At 34.5% G+C, this 17,383-nt stretch overlaps 1 protein-coding gene across 1 annotated transcript; it reads left to right on the forward strand.

Moving 5' to 3' along the window:
* Nucleotides 1-329: 329 nt before the first annotated feature.
* Nucleotides 330-15,406, forward strand: LOC127868345 (short-chain specific acyl-CoA dehydrogenase, mitochondrial-like). Its single transcript, XM_052410030.1, has 12 exons — nucleotides 330-418; nucleotides 1,680-1,840; nucleotides 5,417-5,566; nucleotides 6,496-6,607; nucleotides 8,704-8,819; nucleotides 9,029-9,064; nucleotides 9,670-9,840; nucleotides 10,530-10,586; nucleotides 12,620-12,700; nucleotides 14,027-14,122; nucleotides 14,589-14,645; nucleotides 15,036-15,406. Exons 1-12 carry the CDS (start codon nucleotides 358-360, stop codon nucleotides 15,189-15,191), a joined length of 1,254 nt encoding a protein of 417 aa, XP_052265990.1. The 5' UTR covers nucleotides 330-357; the 3' UTR covers nucleotides 15,192-15,406.
* The last annotated feature ends 1,977 nt before the right edge of the window (nucleotides 15,407-17,383 follow it).

The following is a 17,383-nucleotide window of genomic DNA, read 5'->3' on the forward strand; positions in this document are numbered from 1 at the left end:
ATATTTTTAATTACAAAAAAAAGTATTTACCGGGGTACAAGTCATCGACAATTATAATAAGCCGGTTCTGTGGCAGAAATGATCTAAAACATCTGCAGCATATCTCTTTTTTTGTAACCGTTATTTTTAACATGATCGAATCTAACAACATGATCGACAATTCAATCATTAATATGAAAAACAAGTTGTGGGTCGGTCCGGTGAGTAGGAACAAGCAACTTTTCAGGCCAACTTTCCCCCGATTTAAATATGAATTTTTAAACGTACACACAATGCACGAAAGTAACGCGCTTAGTTGTACTTTTCATAAGATTCTCTTTTGGGTCAATTATTATATTTCGTCTTATTGGTATAAACATGGCTTCCGCTAGAAAACTGACAAGAACTGTCACGAAGATATTTACTGTTTCCTCGACAAGTACGTTTTATAGAAGAAACACTCGCTACTCAACACAAATATAACCTGAAGTTTTATCAATCTCACCAAGAATTCTAATTAGCAAGCGTTAGATTCTCATGTTATTAGGATTATGCACAAACAACTTAAAGGTTATGAAGTATAACGTTAAAAGATTTATATAAGTACTACGAGAATTATGTTGAATATTTTAAGGCATGGTACCTGCAACAAGCTTAAAAACTTGGTTTAACTCAAATGTTAAAAAACAAGTTACATGTCACCCAAAATAAACTTATCAGGTTCATATTAAATTTACATCCTATGTCTCACATAGGTAAAGTCTTAAGAACACTTTACTAGACTTAAGTGATTGCCTATTGAAAGTCTAGTAAACCAGATCACACTTTGTCATGTTTTTAAAATTAGCTCTAAGTTGGCTCCGCTATATATGGGAGATAATTTTACTCCAGTCAGTAATATTCACAATAAGGATACTAGGTTCAGAGTTAGAACACAGTCAGACTCACCTAATGCCAATATTAACATGCATGATTGCAATAGGTATGCTATTCCAAGGGTTCTAGCAAAAAGTCATTTGCTTTCAATGGGTGTACTCTCTGGAACTCCCTTCCTCAGCATATTAGAGATTGCAAAAGTATTTTATCTTTTAAACACAGTGTTAGGGAGCATTTTTTAAGCCAGATAGATTTTTAATATGCATCTCTTTAAGATTTCTTCCTGTTGATTTTATATGAATGTTAATATAGATAGATTTATTGTGCCTTATCTAGTTGCTGTATGATTATTCTTTAGCATGGCAAATAATTTTATGTTAATTTTTAAACAGTTAAATTGTGATAACTTCTTAATAATGTCTAGTCTAGAACTTATCAGAATATATTCTATGCATTTAGGTTAGTGTAACTTAAATATGTCATATGTCTTTCATTATTATTAATGTGATATTACTATATACTGTGATGCAAAACGTTGTCACCTATGTCATACAATATTGTAACTAAAGGACCACAATGGAAATAGGGGTTTAATTGCAAACCCTTTATTGTGCAATCCTTAACGTATTATGTTGATTGACATGGCTTTGTTTATACATGCAGGTTGTTTTTATTACTTATTGTGTGTTTATAACATGCTGCCATGTAAATCTATGCATTTTATGTTGAAATAAATCTATCTATGGTATCGGTAGTGATGACTGTCCCAATAAAATATCCGAAGCCAGTCATAAAATGTCATTTTATATTTCCATTTACCCCAGGAACTGTTGGATGGCAGAATTCTCGCTGCATTTCAAATGGATGGCCCATTTTGTCAGAGACCCACCAAATGCTACGACAAACATGCAGAGACTTTGCAGATAAGGAACTTAAACCCATCGCTAGCAAGATTGATATGGACAGCACATTTCCAAAGAAACAGGCATCAATCTTTCTCATTTAAATTGTTATTTAATAAAGTTAAATTGGTATTTATAATTATTTGAAATCATATCTACCGTAATAACTCTATGTTTTCGGACACTAAGTTTTCGGACACCCCCTTTTTTAGCAAAAATAATTATTTTTCATGACTCTTAATTTTCGCACACACGATTTTTCATCCATTATTTATGCCTCTAAGTTTTCGGATAGAATAATGTACAGCGCTATTTTACCAAATTTCGGTCCTGTTTTCGATATCTAATGACACTTCGATCATGGGGTTTTACAACCAGATTAACATCATAAAACATGGAAGGTGCATGCCTGAGGGCAACGGACCATTACATTGTGTTATTGAGTAAATTACCTTGTAAACCGGTATAAACAATGGTTTCGCCCTGATAGCAAAAGCGTTATGACACTTACCAGGGGCAGTACCGATTAACAGTTCAATTATCCACCGCAATGGTCCTACCCCTTCTAAGTAAAATAACTGTGACAAATATTAAACTGCTTCAAAGTGTGATGCACCCTTTTGCAAGTTTTACGAACAATGGAAGGTGTTAGAAAACAACTATCGGTATCTTAAATGAACAAACAAAGAATTCATAGTTTGCTTTTTTCGCGTTAATTACAGGTTCATACTAGCGAGTATCGGTACGTCACATTCTCATCTTTGAACTCGTTGGTCAAAGTACATTCTTGTAGTAACTTTCTGTTCAAATACATTAAGCATTTAAAATTATTTAAAATGCAGTGCAGATATATATAACTGTAATTTATACTATACGGCATGGTATTTTACAAGCGCATGCTATTACCGGTAGTCGTTGATACAATTGACGCTATTTTCGTACACTTCAGTTTTCGACTCTAAGTTTTCTGACACCTGCATTTTCTGAATATTTTTCGTATCTATGTTTTCGGACACAAAAAAAATAAATTATTTTTAAGTGTCCGAAAACATAGAGTAATTACGGTAAATGGTCTATATTTTATTCAAGAATTCAATGGATATCGAAATGTTCCATTAATGTCATGAATTAAAGCATAATTTATTCTGATGAAAACAATAAAACATGAACTGTTGTTGCAAGATTGCTAGCTCTAGTCCTGACAGGCAATCTTTCTGAAAATGGCAGCAGGGAGTTTTCTAGCCATTTTGGGAAAAGGAGTTTGGTCAAAGTGGAATTTTTTTAATTAAAAAATGGCAAATTTGCGTTTTTTTAACAGCAAAACGGAACAAATTAGGATTGTTTTATCCACAAATTTTGATACATCAGGCCATTTTGAGAGAAAATGCAATTTGTGCAAACAGTTATAGTTATGTACTTTATTAAATGTTTATGAAATAAAATTAAGATATAATAATCATAAGACATTTCTTTCCCCCATTTTTTTAGCCCCGTGATCGAATGATTGGGGGTATATTGTGTTCAGCTTGTCTGTCTGTCTGTCTTTTTACTTTGAGTGGTAAAAATTCAAGGTCATCTTTCAAGGTCAAAGGTCAAATATCATTGTATTTTTCTTTCCTAAAACTTTAACCTTCGTTAAAGTTTGGTCATAACTTTTTGAATATTGAAGATAGCAACTTGATATTTGGCATACCTGCACATTTTAAGTGGCGAAAGGTCAAGGTCATCCTTAAAGGTCAAAAGTAAAAAAATACAATCCAAGGGAAGTAATAAGCTTTAAAAGGGAGATAACTTCTTAACCTGCCAAATGATATATTGAATTTTTTTTCAAAGCGGCGCAATAGGGGGCACTGTGTTTCTGACAAACACATGTCTTGTTGTGTTTTTTTTTAAATAGGGATTTATTTTACAATTTGGGTTTGGGATCAGGTCCCTTTGCTTTGTGATCTGGTTTGTTTTACAGCCTTGTTCAAATAGCAGAAAAAACCCTGGGTGGTAATGATGAGCACATTTTTGTGCACCATTGGTCTTAAGCATGATTTTGTGTTTGGGTTCACAAGTAAGTCATGCAAATGCAGACAAATGGGAGTTGTTTATCAACATGTATACTATGGCAAGTAGGAATTTTATCCCTCTCTTAAGTTAATACTATATTTTAATGATTTGTGAAAAAGAAATAGATCTCCACTCATGATTGAGTGTTTACAAAGAAAATTTAGTGTTCATTAGTTAATTGTTAATTTATTAGTTAATTGCAAAACATTATCAGGCTGTTTTGTCTTAGAATTTTGTGTTTGGACAAGATCACTTACGTTTTTTTTGAGCCAGATTTATAAAGGTTGCAAACATATGATAATTGTTACATACATGTACATTTATGTTTTCCATTATCTATGAAAGTGTACTTTACCAACAGACGTATCATGATAGTATTTTTCCTTAGAGGCCATAGGGGCATGGCGCAGTCAATTCAAAAAGAGGATTTGTACATGAAAGGGAGTAACATGTGCAAAGTTTGGTCAATAGGCAATTAAGTTGATATCAATAAGGATGCGTGGCAGCTTTTGCCTTTGAAAATGGCAAAATGGCGATTTAGAATGGCAGCCTGGCACAGCGCCATGCAAAAAGGGCTTGGAGAAAACACTACATGAGATGGGCTAGATTTTAGAAAAAACATACAATGTGGCCTTAAAAAACAAAGCTGACCCATTTGCAATCCTTTTAAAGTCACATACTTTATCAGTTATTTTTATTGTAATGAAACCCTCATTGCATATTAAATGGGTCGGTGATGTTTGTGCTTAATATAGGAAACGTAGAGTTAAGCATATTTAAGTACATTACTTTTTATACCCCCCTTCAAAGAAGAGGGGGTATATTGCTTTGCTCATGTCGGTCTGTCGGTCGGTCTGTCGGTCCGTCCACCAGGTGGTTGTCAGATGATAACTCAAGAACGTTTGGGCCTAGGATCATGAAACTTCATTGGTACATTGATCATGACTCGCAGATGACCCCTATTGATTTTGAGGTCACTAGGTCAAAGGTCAAGGTCACGGTGACCCGAAATAGTAAAATGATTTTTGGATCATAACTCAAGAATACATACGCGGCCAACAGGGCGAACTCTGAACAATATAACTGAAGCAACTGGTCTGTAATCCTAAATCTATAATTATCAGTCCAATGAAACATCATCCTTTGAGTAAAATAAAGTGGATCAGTAAAAATATTATCAGAATATGATTTTTTTTGTATATTTTGTATATAAAATATTGTGTTAATGTTTAATTTTGTTGATTAATATAAATATAAGCAGGACAGGGGAGGTAATACACTATTATATCTTTCTTCTATACAGGGGAAACAAATGCAATAAGTTAAAATTTCATGTTTAATGAATAGAGGATATCACCCCCCCCCCCAATTTTCCGGATGATAACTTTCATTAGGTCAAAGGTCAAGGTCACAGTGACAAAAAACGTATTCACACAATGGCTGCCACTACAACTGACAGCCCATATGGGGGGCATGCATGTTTTACAAACAGCTCTTGTTGTTAAAAATAATCACACGTCAATTCTGAGTCCACAGGACAGATGTTTGTCTTCACGACTGCATCAATTTAATCCCTATATCAATTATCTCAATACTCAATTCAGGTGAAGATGCTAGGTGAGCTGGGTCTGCTGGCTATTGATGTGGGGGAGGAGGATGGGGGGACAGGTTTGGATTACCTGGCCTATGCCATAGCCATGGAAGAGATCAGCAGAGGTTGTGCAACAACAGGCGTCATCATGAGTGTCAACAATGTAGGTTAAATGTAATGGATTTATTTTTGATTTGACCACACCCAGTCTTATAGTAAAAATTTCTATGTATGAATTAAACTGAACAATATTTCTAATATCAACTTGTTAGTCTTACTGGTATGATTGAACTCTCATACAACAGTTCTCAAGAATTTGATAGTTATGTTTTACACAATATAGGTGTATGTGTTAATTCTTTTTTGGTCAGAAGCAAAATGAAAATATTCTTGATGCAATAAGCAAAAGCCAAAGAGCGTGTGATGTACTTGCCTGATTTTTAGTGAGGCTGTTTTCGGAGAAAACCCGAGCTATTGTCATAGCCAGCTCATCCGACGTCCGCCGACCACCGTAGGCATCGTGCTACAACCTTAACATTGGCTCTAAAATCAAAGTGCTTCCACCTACAACTTTAAAACTACATATGTAGATGCACCATGATGAGTTCTACACGCCACACCCATTTTTGGGTCACTAGGTCAAACGTCAAGGTCACTGTATACTCTAATATTAAACTTTAACAAAAACCTTAACATTGCCTCTAAAATCAAAGTGCTTCCACCTACAACTTTGAAACTTCATATGTAGATGCACTTTGATGAGTTCTACACGCCACACCCATTTTGGGTCACTAGGTCAAAGGTCAAAGTCACTGTGACCTCTAAAAAAAAAAAATCTGACAAGCTTTCGCAGCAGAGCATGGCACCCGTTATGCGGTGCTCTTTTTAGATCTTATTTTTTTTGCTGCATATCAGTTTTTTAGAGTTGGAAATAAAGCCTTTAGCACTGGTATATATTAAGGAAAGTCTTTAATTTAATCTCATTTTCTAATTAAAATGCATACCTGAGCAGTAAAGAGTTAAATGGGTGATCTGTTATTATATTATTTTAATAATAATTTAATTGAGAATAATGTGTGGCAAAAATTTCAGTCACTTTATCTTGGTCCAATCAAAGCATATGCTACACCTGCACAAAAGGAGACATTTTTGAGACCATTCGTCAACGGAGACAGGGTTGGCTGCTTTGCCCTCAGTGAACCAGGTATTTACACATGGCAATCTAGTGTTGGTTCCTGACATAAGCATTTACCATACTGGTAGCTATTATACATGTATACCATATATAGAATATTGATAATGCTTGTGTTGTATTCCGAGACAATGACTGATACAAGTTCTCAGAACACTATTCTACAACTTAGTGTAATTAGCGTAATATTCAATTTATTATGTACCTTTTATTGTGACTTTTCACCAAATAAACAAGCTATACTACTCATCAATTTGTTAGTGGTAGTGTCTGCATGATTCTTTATTGTCTTCTACCGGTGAAACTTATGAGGGGACTTATGGAGGGGACTTATGGTTTGGGCTCTGTCTGTCTGTCAGTCAGTCTGTCACACTTTTCTGGATCCTGCGATAACTTTAAAAGTTCTTCATATTTTTTCATGAAACTGGAAACATGCACAGATCTCAATATGGAGATTATGCATGCCATTTAATTTTGTTCCTACGTCAAGAATTCTAGTTGCTATGGCATCAAGTAGACTAGAAATATTGCTGAAAATGGTGGATCCTGCGATAACTTAAAAAGTTCTTCATATTTTTTAATGAAACTTGATATATGGACAGATGGCAATATGGAGATTATGCGCGTCATTTCATTTTGTTCCTACGTGAAGAATTCTGGTTGCTATGGCAACAAATAGACTAGAAATATTGTTGAAAATGGTGGAGTTTCACCAGTAGGGGACCATATTGCTTGGCAATAGTCTTGTTTAAGGTTACATCTGACATTCCATTGAAACTTTGCACTTGTGTTTAGGGTCATTGTGTAAGGTCACTGACCAAGTTCCATAACTCTGACCTGAAATTAAGCAGAATTATGTATATTTTGTATATTTTTCATTTACATGTTTAGGGTCATCTTGTGAGTTAGTTATAAAGTTCAGGTCAACTGATTGTGCAACATCCTTGTATTTTTCTATATGCATTACAGATATTTAAATAGAATAAAACATTTTTTGAGGGTCTTTAAAATCAGTCACTTATGAAGACCTAATACTATGACCAGCATTTTAGCTGAATTATGCCTCTTTTTGTACATACAAAATAAGATTAAAGTCTTAGTAAAATGAAATTTTGAATAAGGTTTGCATGCATTTAGTACATATCTCTGTAACTACTACATGTATTCAATTGAAACTTAACATGGATGATGCATATTTGGGATAATTATGCAAGTTCGCTGATCTAGGCTTATATTTCTGATCTGCTTTTTAGCAGAATTATGCCCCTTGTAGTACTTAAAAAAAATCAGTCAAATGTTTGAATGCTCGACCTTTAAGGTCTAGGTCACTGTTACTAAATATTAAAAAAAGTGTAACTGAATACCTGATTTTGAGTTCTTGTGCTGGAATTTGGTGTGTAGCTTGCATACAATCAGACTGACCTTGGCATGGCAGTTGATGCAAGTCAGGTGAAGGTCACTGTTTCTAAAAATAGGAAAACAGTTTAGGTTCATTAACTTGAGTTGTGCTGGTGGTTTTGCAATCAAATATGTGTAGGTGGTAGCTTATATTCAGACATTGCTTGGGTTTACACAATAATTATAATTAAATAAACTAATAAAGTATTTGGTAAAAACACAAACTCTAGTTTTGTGGCAGGCAATATGTCATGTTCTCAAATAAATGTTCAGGTTTAATTTTTCATAACAACCCTGTAACTATTACAGATGTGCAACATCAAACATGTCTTCAGAAATATTATATCATGTGAATGACAGAAAATATACATTTAAGTACAAAATTGTATTAAAGTTGACTAATAGTCAAGGTCACTGTTTTGGGACATCCCATTTTCAACAAAATATTTCTTAAAAATCAAAATAAATCCTAAGGTATGTATGTTCTAGGATTTTTCGGGGAATGACAATGTTTGGAAGCCAATCAGAAACTTTATTTGAAGTATAAAAGTAGTCCAGCTATTAGTATGATACAATAACAGAAAACACTATAAGGAAATATGTTTTTTGTATTTATTTTTTTTCGTATTTAAATGTTTAATACAGTATGTTCATGTATTGATGGGGAAGATTTTTTATCATAATATAATTCCATGTCTACACTTTTCAAGGCAATGGAAGTGATGCTGGTGCTGCATCAACCACTGCACGTCGTCATGGAGACCAGTGGGTTCTCAATGGAACCAAGTCCTGGATCACCAATGGCTACGAGGCAGAGGCCACTGTAGTAAGAGCTCACTTTATTCCACCTGATGTTATTATCGTTATTTATAAGTTAAAATAATCAAGATATATATTACAGAGCTTACAGAAATCAATCTGTATGTATTGTGATTGAAATATATGCCATAAAAGTATTTTTTTTGTTAAATGGAATTTGCTTTTGATAGATAATACCTTTTTAAAATGTAATGCTCTAAATGTTGACTCTTATAGGTGTTTGCCACAACTGACAAAAGTAAAAAACACAAGGTAATCCTAACAACAATAAAAAGTTGTGTATAGAAACTGGTAATATAAATATGATCAATGATAATTATTTGTTAAAGTGAAGATCTCCTGATGTGTGTTAGCACAAGTAGCAATGAGTGAATACAGGGCATAATAATTAGTCTATGTTACATGCAGATAAACAAACATATTTTATACTTGGCACTGTTTGCCTTCCTATTATAATTTTGCTGTTCGCCGTGGCGTAATGGATATCATGGTGTCCGCCTAGCGTTCAGGAGGTCACGGGTTTGATCCCCACTAGGGGAGTGTTCTCTAGATTTCCCCAAAGACAACAAGTACTTGTTATAGGCACAGGGAAGGGACTCGGGGTGTGTTAATATAAGCCTGGGGCTTTCACTTCAATCAAGCTAAAATAAATAGGTTTAAACTAATTATAATTGGTTTAGTCATTGTTGTAATAAATGATTATCAATTATTTTGAGTCACATATATTCACAATTCTGGCTTCTGTCATAGGTCTTACGTACAAACCAGATTGCTTTTACTCAAAATCGATTTTTTTAAATATTCAATGTAACAATTTAGTTTCATGGCTCTTGGAGATTACCAATGGGTTGTTTCAGGGAATCAGTGCCTTCATCGTTCCTAAGCCCACAGCAGGTCTCTCCCTGGGAAAGAAGGAAGACAAGCTGGGCATAAGGGCCTCCTCCACATGTAACCTCATATTTGAAGACTGTAGAATACCAAAGGAAAACATGCTGGGCGAGGAAGGCTTTGGTTTTAAAATTGCAATGGTATGGGGAAAAGGACTTTCAATAAATGTCACATTCACTTTCAGTTTTAATTTTCATGAGATATTTCAAAGCTTTTAAACTCATCCATTCGTTCTAGTCAGAATAATGCTCTTGTTAACATTTGCATTCAGCACCTTATTATATCTATTTGACTACAGGTATTCAATAGAAACTTGATAATCTTTAATGTGTTTATACAAGGCACCAACAAGTACACATGACTCTTTCATGAATTTAGTAGAGTTATGTACCTTTTTATACTGGCTAATGTCGATAACTGTAATAGCATGTTTTTTTTTCTCTGAGACATGGTCAGATTGAAACTTTTAAATACTACTGATTCTTAATGTAAACTTCAAATAATAAAGTTTCTTTATGTCAGGTCACAGACATGGTATATTCATTTTATTATCAAAGCAAAAGAATAGTTCAGTGTGTTGCCATTGTTAATTGAATGACATATAACTTTTTTTTCCCTACAAAATTCATGTTTTCTCATTAGTGGTCTCAACTTTTGAGACTAAAATCAAACACTGTGATTCAAATGAGTTTTAAGAGATAGTTATTAAATTGAACCATTAAACATCATGCATGTAATCAGAATCGGTTTCTTAAGCGCCTTCCTAGGACTCTTGTATTGTTGTCCAAGACATAACCTGAATTTCAGCTTATGCATGTTCTGATTTCAGCAAACTCTTGATGCAGGTAGAATTGGTATTGCATCACAGGCTCTTGGTATAGCACAGGTAAATTGTGTGTGGAAGCAGTATATATTTGTTTTCAGATTAAGGGATGTGGATGAACATATTGCATCTGTATTAAATAATTAAGATCATCAGATACTGGTTCAAAGTCAATACTTAAAGTATTACATTTTACTAAGACATGTTAGACATTAAAAAATGTATGCTCAATTGAATGAAACGTTCCCATTTATTGTATTGCTTGATGATTATTTTTTAATAGTTACAATATATAAATATTACATGTTTGACAGGATGACAGACTGACCGTAAATTTGTCAACTTGAGGAAATACTGTCAACTGAGGAGAAGCCGAGGTTGACAGTATTTTTCCTCAAGTTGACAAATTTACTGTCATCCTGTCAGATATGTAATGTAACATTTATTTTATTATATCGAAAAAACTATTCGAACATGAACAATATGAATCGTCTGTTTACAATGGAAATGCAAAACTGCGTACTGGGCATGCGCGAATAGGACAGTATATAAATATTACATGGCTGACAGGGTGACAGTAAATTTGTCAACTTGAGGAAATACTGTCAACCGAGGCGAAGCATTCGAACATTCCGCACGTGATTGCTAAGGCAGCGGGATACAGTATTTTTTTGTCAGTAAATCTTTTCCCGCTGGGGGCACTTGATTGCTATGGCAGCGGGATACAGTATATTTTGGACAGTAAATTTATTTCCGCTGGGTCTGACAGTATTTCTATGTCACGATGGCCTATTGGAGTTTAGCATTGTAAATAAAAGTGAGGTATAATAATATATAAATATTACATGACTGACAGGGTGACAGTAAATTTGTCAACTTGAGGAAATACTGTCAACCGAGGCGAAGCCAAGGTTGACAGTATTTTTCCGAAAGTTGACAAATTTACTGTCACCCTGTCAGACATGTAATATATATTATTATACCGAATAAACTATTCAAACATGAACAATTTATATGAACCATGAACAATTTTTATATTCAATAATTGAATTTAATTTCAGCAATGAACAACCATAAATATGTTGAGTGGTTCAGATTTACGGGCAGAGCAAAATGAACTTCGCTTTATTCGGCACCGACCTAGTAATCAATTTATCCCATCAATTTTGTTAATTCGTCAATTATTTCTTTGAAAATATATTACAGAACCAGCTTTCCGTATTTTATTTTCATCACTTGATTACGAAATTTATGACGTACTTGTGTGACGTCATTTCGGTGACGAAACATTTTGGGACAACAATATGGACGTGGTGGTGTTTTTAACAGTAAAAAATTTGTTTAAAGCATCGAACGAATCCAAAACGTATTTCGGATTGTGTTTTTGTCATGCATAACACCTTAAGAACACACACTGGAAGCGTAAATCGTTGTAACTTTATTGTTATTAGCATTGGATTAAAGTTGCCTTTGAGGTAAGCGTGTCGTTTATACTAAATTGATTTTCTTTTTGACTCCTGTCAAAGCTTAAATAATGGCATTAATCTATTCTACCACACAGTTTCAGCTGCAATCGATATTTTAATTATCCAAATACAACGGACACGCACAACTGCGTACTGCGCATGCGCGAATGGGACAGTATAATTTTCGAACATTCCGCACGTGATTGCTAAGGCAGCGGGATACAGTATTTTTTTGTCAGTAAATTTTTTCCCGCTGATGGCACGTGATTGCTATGGCAGCGGGATACAGTATATTTTGGACAGTAAATTTATTCCCGCTGGGTCTGATAGTATTTCTATGTCAGGATGGCCTATGGGAGTTAAGCATTGTGAATAAAAGTGAGGTATAATAATATAATATTTTAGCAGGCGACAGTATTTTTTGGACAGTAATTTTTTTCCTGCTGGGTCTGACAGTATTTCTATGTCACGATGACCAATGGGAGTTTTGCATTGTGAATAAAAGTGACTTATAATAATTTACTTTGTATATAAAGAACTTGCAACTACATAGTGACTGTTTACTAGCTGTATACGTACGTTTCATGTAAATTTACTGGAAAGGTTTCCACTCTGGTTGTTTTTTTCCAGGCAGCCTTTGAATGTGCAATTGAGTATGCCCAGAAACGGGAGGCCTTTGGAAACCCCATCTCAAAACTACAGATGATACAGGTAAGGTGCTTGTCACGGTTTTATTCTGTGGTTGCATAATCCTTTGTGTTAAAAATTGTTCTTTTTTATATTCAGTACTAAAAACAGAAGGTAAAAAATAAAATAATACATTTGTTTTATATTTAAAAGCCACACTACTTTTAATATGACAGTTTTACTGTTTTCATCAGCACTAACCTTATTACTTTAAAGTACATATAGGATTATGCAGACTCAAAAGTACAATATATAATCAAATATATAATGAAATATATTATCTTTATGTTTGGTTTTAAGCCCATACGCAAACAGACATATGCATACAAGTTGAATTGCTATTACATTTTGTATTTAATAATCCGCCTTCTAGTATGACATGAAAGCAGAAAATGCTAGTATCAATGGTTTCTCATAATTTAAGTGGGGCAGAATATTATAAGTTACACTGTTAGTAACTGATGGTGTATTGGGTAAACACCCTCAGTAATTTCATACCTGTAACCATACGAGAGAGCGATTATATCTCAACCGACTACTTGATTATTTGGGGTGAACAAAAACAACAAATAAGGAAATAACTCTGGTTGTATGGAAAATAGATCATGTGCATGTGACCGCATTAAGACAATTAGGTCATTTTTGTAGGATGTAAGATATTGATAAGTATATCATAAAAAAGTACAATCTTATCTTAAAGGGTCTTCATATCTGCCAAACAATAATAATACTTCTCTGAGCTTTAGAGCAGTAAAGGCTGTTATCCACATGGTGTTAGACTGAACCCATCAGAAACTATGAAGTGATTTTACTTTTCAGATGGTTATTTTAGTTGTGTCATCATATAGAATGTTATATTTGTGTTTCAAGTAATTTATTATCAACACCAGCATTTAGAACCGAAACAGCCATTGCTTCCATTTCAAAATGAAATCTGTAAAAATAAAAGAAACGCATTGATTTATATTTGGTATCTAGGAAATTGAGACAATTACCTTTTGTGAGTTGAAAGAATAGGCTGACAGTATGTTAGCAAAATTCACTGTTTTTAACTTAAATAAGAGAATACATGAACATTTATTTTTCAAGAACAATGTCTTTGTATCCAAGAGCACTTTGTCTTCCAATGATCTGAGGCCTAGTGGTAACACAGTGTCAACAGAACTCGAGCCTAACTTTATATGAAAAGTTAAGGCGGTGTTCATTTTACTCGGTAGTTCAGACCAGCCACTGAAAGACTCGGGGGTCGTCTAGAGAATGGTATTTCTGTTGTATTTCTGCTATCCCCTGTAACCTGCTAGAAGTCTATTCAGATAGATGTTCAAAAGTGAAGTGTGTTTGCTTCTCTAGAGTAAACTGGCGGACATGGAAGTGCAGATAGAGAGCGCAAGACTGCTAACATGGAAGGCTGCCATGCTGAAAGATGCCAAGAAACCGTTTACAAAGGTAGGGGAGGTGGTCGGAATGATACCATTAATATGTGGATCCCCTTCCATACACATAAACCTTGCACTGATTATCAGTATGCTGTATTCAGTTTAATTGAGAAAATTGGATCTTACTGAAACAAAAGAAGAAAAGAAGTTTTGTAATTTAAAAAACAAATTTTAATGTCAGTTGACTTTCTTTCAGAAACACTTAGAATTATAAATATTGTTCTAAAATACTGGTAATCATCTTTGATATGAATAAATTAAAAAACAATCTTGTTAAAATTTAATTAAGTCTTTTAAAGATATTTTTCATTAATGTTTCATGAAACACAAGACTTGTGATCTTTATATTGTATGCAAAAATGCTGGTGTGATTTTAAACATTCATCTAAAAAAATACTAATTTCTCTGTTGCTAGTTCTACAGCTGATTTCAAATACATTTGAGTTGCAATACAATTGTGTTTTTCTGACCCCCAGGAAGCAGCCATGGCTAAGTTGGCAGCATCTGAGGCAGCCACCCAAGTTGCTCACCAGGTGTGTATTAGAAAGAGGCAGACATTTCCTCAGAAAACTGTCTGCCCTAACATTGTTATGTGTGTTTTGGCATCAATAGTGCTGTCAGCTGTTACAATATAATAAGAGACCAATTATGATGTAGTTATGCAACATGAATATTATTCTAAATTTAAGAACAATATTTAAGAATGTAAATTATCTTTATATGTTGATAATATTAACATACTTTGAAAATCAATGTGAAACATATTCATCTGTAACCTAACCATGTTTTGGGTATAAAAATCGAAAGTTTGATTAAACAGCATTTTGAGCCGATTTCTGATGACAAAAGGTTTTTTTATGTGGTGATACAACACATTTAATAGTGTCAATGTGTAGGTGTAAGCCAATCTTGTCCCCTTGCAGGCCATCCAAGTGCTTGGAGGCATGGGTTACGTGCGGGACATGCCAGCAGAACGCCACTACAGGGACGCAAGGATCACAGAAATATACGAGGGAACAAGTGAAATACAGAGACTCGTGATAGCTGGTCAGCTGCTAAAAGAATATCAGGCCTCATAGCCAGTGGTGTTGTGACCTTCTTTGTGATAGCTATATGTAACAAAATTTAATGTCTTAATGCAAAAGTGTAGTTATGAGAGCTGTTATTAGTTGAAAGTGGGTGATAATTGTGTGGCAAGATGATGCAGGTTGTTATTGAAATTTTTTACAACATGACAGACATATGTGTTTACGGTATGTGTGATCTGTTATGGTAATTAAATGTACATCTGTTATTGTTGATTGTACTCATTTAAGTATATAATTTTAAGCTCACCTGAGCACATGGTGCTTATTAAGAGCTCTTAGGATAAAGTGTTTTCACTTCATCTGTTAGTGTGTGCTAGTACACAAATTTTCTTCTTACAACTTCTCCTGAACCCTTTGACAAATTTTAATGCAACATCACAGGACTGATCCTTGGGTAACCCTTTTCATAGTTTTTCTAATTGTATCAGTTTGTTGCATATGTAGGTCACCACAGCTAAAAAGAGATTTCAAAATGGAAAACAACAGACATCTTCTTTAATACAACAAGGTTCAGGGCTGTAATATTCTTTGTTATATTGTCTAGTTGTCCTCCACTTAGCATGTTCAAATCGTAGGTTAGAAAATGGCCAATCCCCAAATGGTGTCACATAATTTGTGTAGACTTTATAAGCAAAATGAGTATAAAATCTCTTAAACGCCCAACTCCACAGGTGTTATATTTGGCATATTACATTGAATGATGCTTCTTTGCCCCAATTTTTTCGTTAATTTCTTTCTTTTTACATATAGTGAAAACCTACAATATGTAGTTCTCTGAAACCGCAAGGCTAAAGGTTGATTCTGAGGAAAGTAATAGCGCACAGTGGTTTTTTCAAATCATGTCCCTGGCGTCAAAATTAAAACCCCATGGGGGTTAATTGTATCCCATATCTGTTTATAGTAAAAACATAAAAAAATCTCAGAAACTGAAGAGCCCAGAGGTTTGGGTGCAGAATCAACTGGGTGTTCAGGGGGCTACACACGGGCTAGACAGAATGTAAACACACCGTTAAGAACTTTATTTATGCAAATATCTCAAGTTATTGAAATACATTTGCGAAATATCTTTAGTGCATAGATACAGTTTTTCTTGCAGTTGGTGCCGATATCTTAAGGTATAAGAATAAATCCGTGAATACATCTGAAATCAGTGACAATATTTCACATTACGTAACCGTTATGCATATAAGTGCAGTATACATGGATTTTTGAAAAAGAACATGTGCTTATTAAGTAAAGTAATTCTGATGTATTTCACATTTCCATAAGCTAGTTAGAATTCTTAAGACAAGAGGGCCATGATGGCCCTGAATCGCTCACCTGACTCATTAAGATCAGATGAAAACTATGACCTCTATTGTCTAAACAATGTTTTTCTATGATTTGACCTAGTTCCTGACTCTAGATGACCCAAATACAATCCCAATCCAGATTTCATCAAGATAAACATTCTGACCACAGTTCATAAATATTGGATGAAAACTGTGACCTCTATTGTCTAGATTTTTACCCCAGATGACCCAAATACAATCCCACCCAGATTTCATCAAGAATTCTGACCAAATTTCATAAAGGTTGGATGAAAACTGTGATCTCTAATGTCTACACAAGGTTTTTCTATTATTTGACCTAGTGACCTAGTTTTTGACACCAGATGACCCAAATAAATCCCAACCCAGATTTCATCAAGATAAACATTCTGACCAAATTTCATAAAGATTGGATGAAAACTGTGACCTCTATCGTCTACAGAAGGTTGTTCTATTATTTGACCTAGTGACCTTGTTTTTGACCCCAGATGACCCAAATACAATCCCAAACCGGATTTCATCAAGATTGGATGCAAACTGTAACCTCTACTGTCTACACAAACAAATTGTTGACGGACGGACGCACGGACACACGCAGGCATGCACAACGGACGCCGGACATCACACGATCACATAAGCTCACCGTGTCACTTCATGACAGGTGACCTAAAAATATGTGTCGGAGATAAACATGAACAGTTGTGGTTAAAATCCCATAGAAACAAGGGCTGTTTGTAAAACATGCATGCCCCCCTATATGGGCTATAAGTTGTAGTAGCAGCCATTGTGTGAATACGTTTTTTGTCACTGTGAATGGTGGTGGTGGTGGTGGTGGTGTAGTAGTAGTAGTAGTAGTAGTAGTAGTAGTAGTAG

Source organism: Dreissena polymorpha, chromosome 2 (genome assembly GCF_020536995.1).
Source record: "Dreissena polymorpha isolate Duluth1 chromosome 2, UMN_Dpol_1.0, whole genome shotgun sequence".
Lineage (NCBI taxonomy): Eukaryota > Metazoa > Mollusca > Bivalvia > Myida > Dreissenidae > Dreissena > Dreissena polymorpha.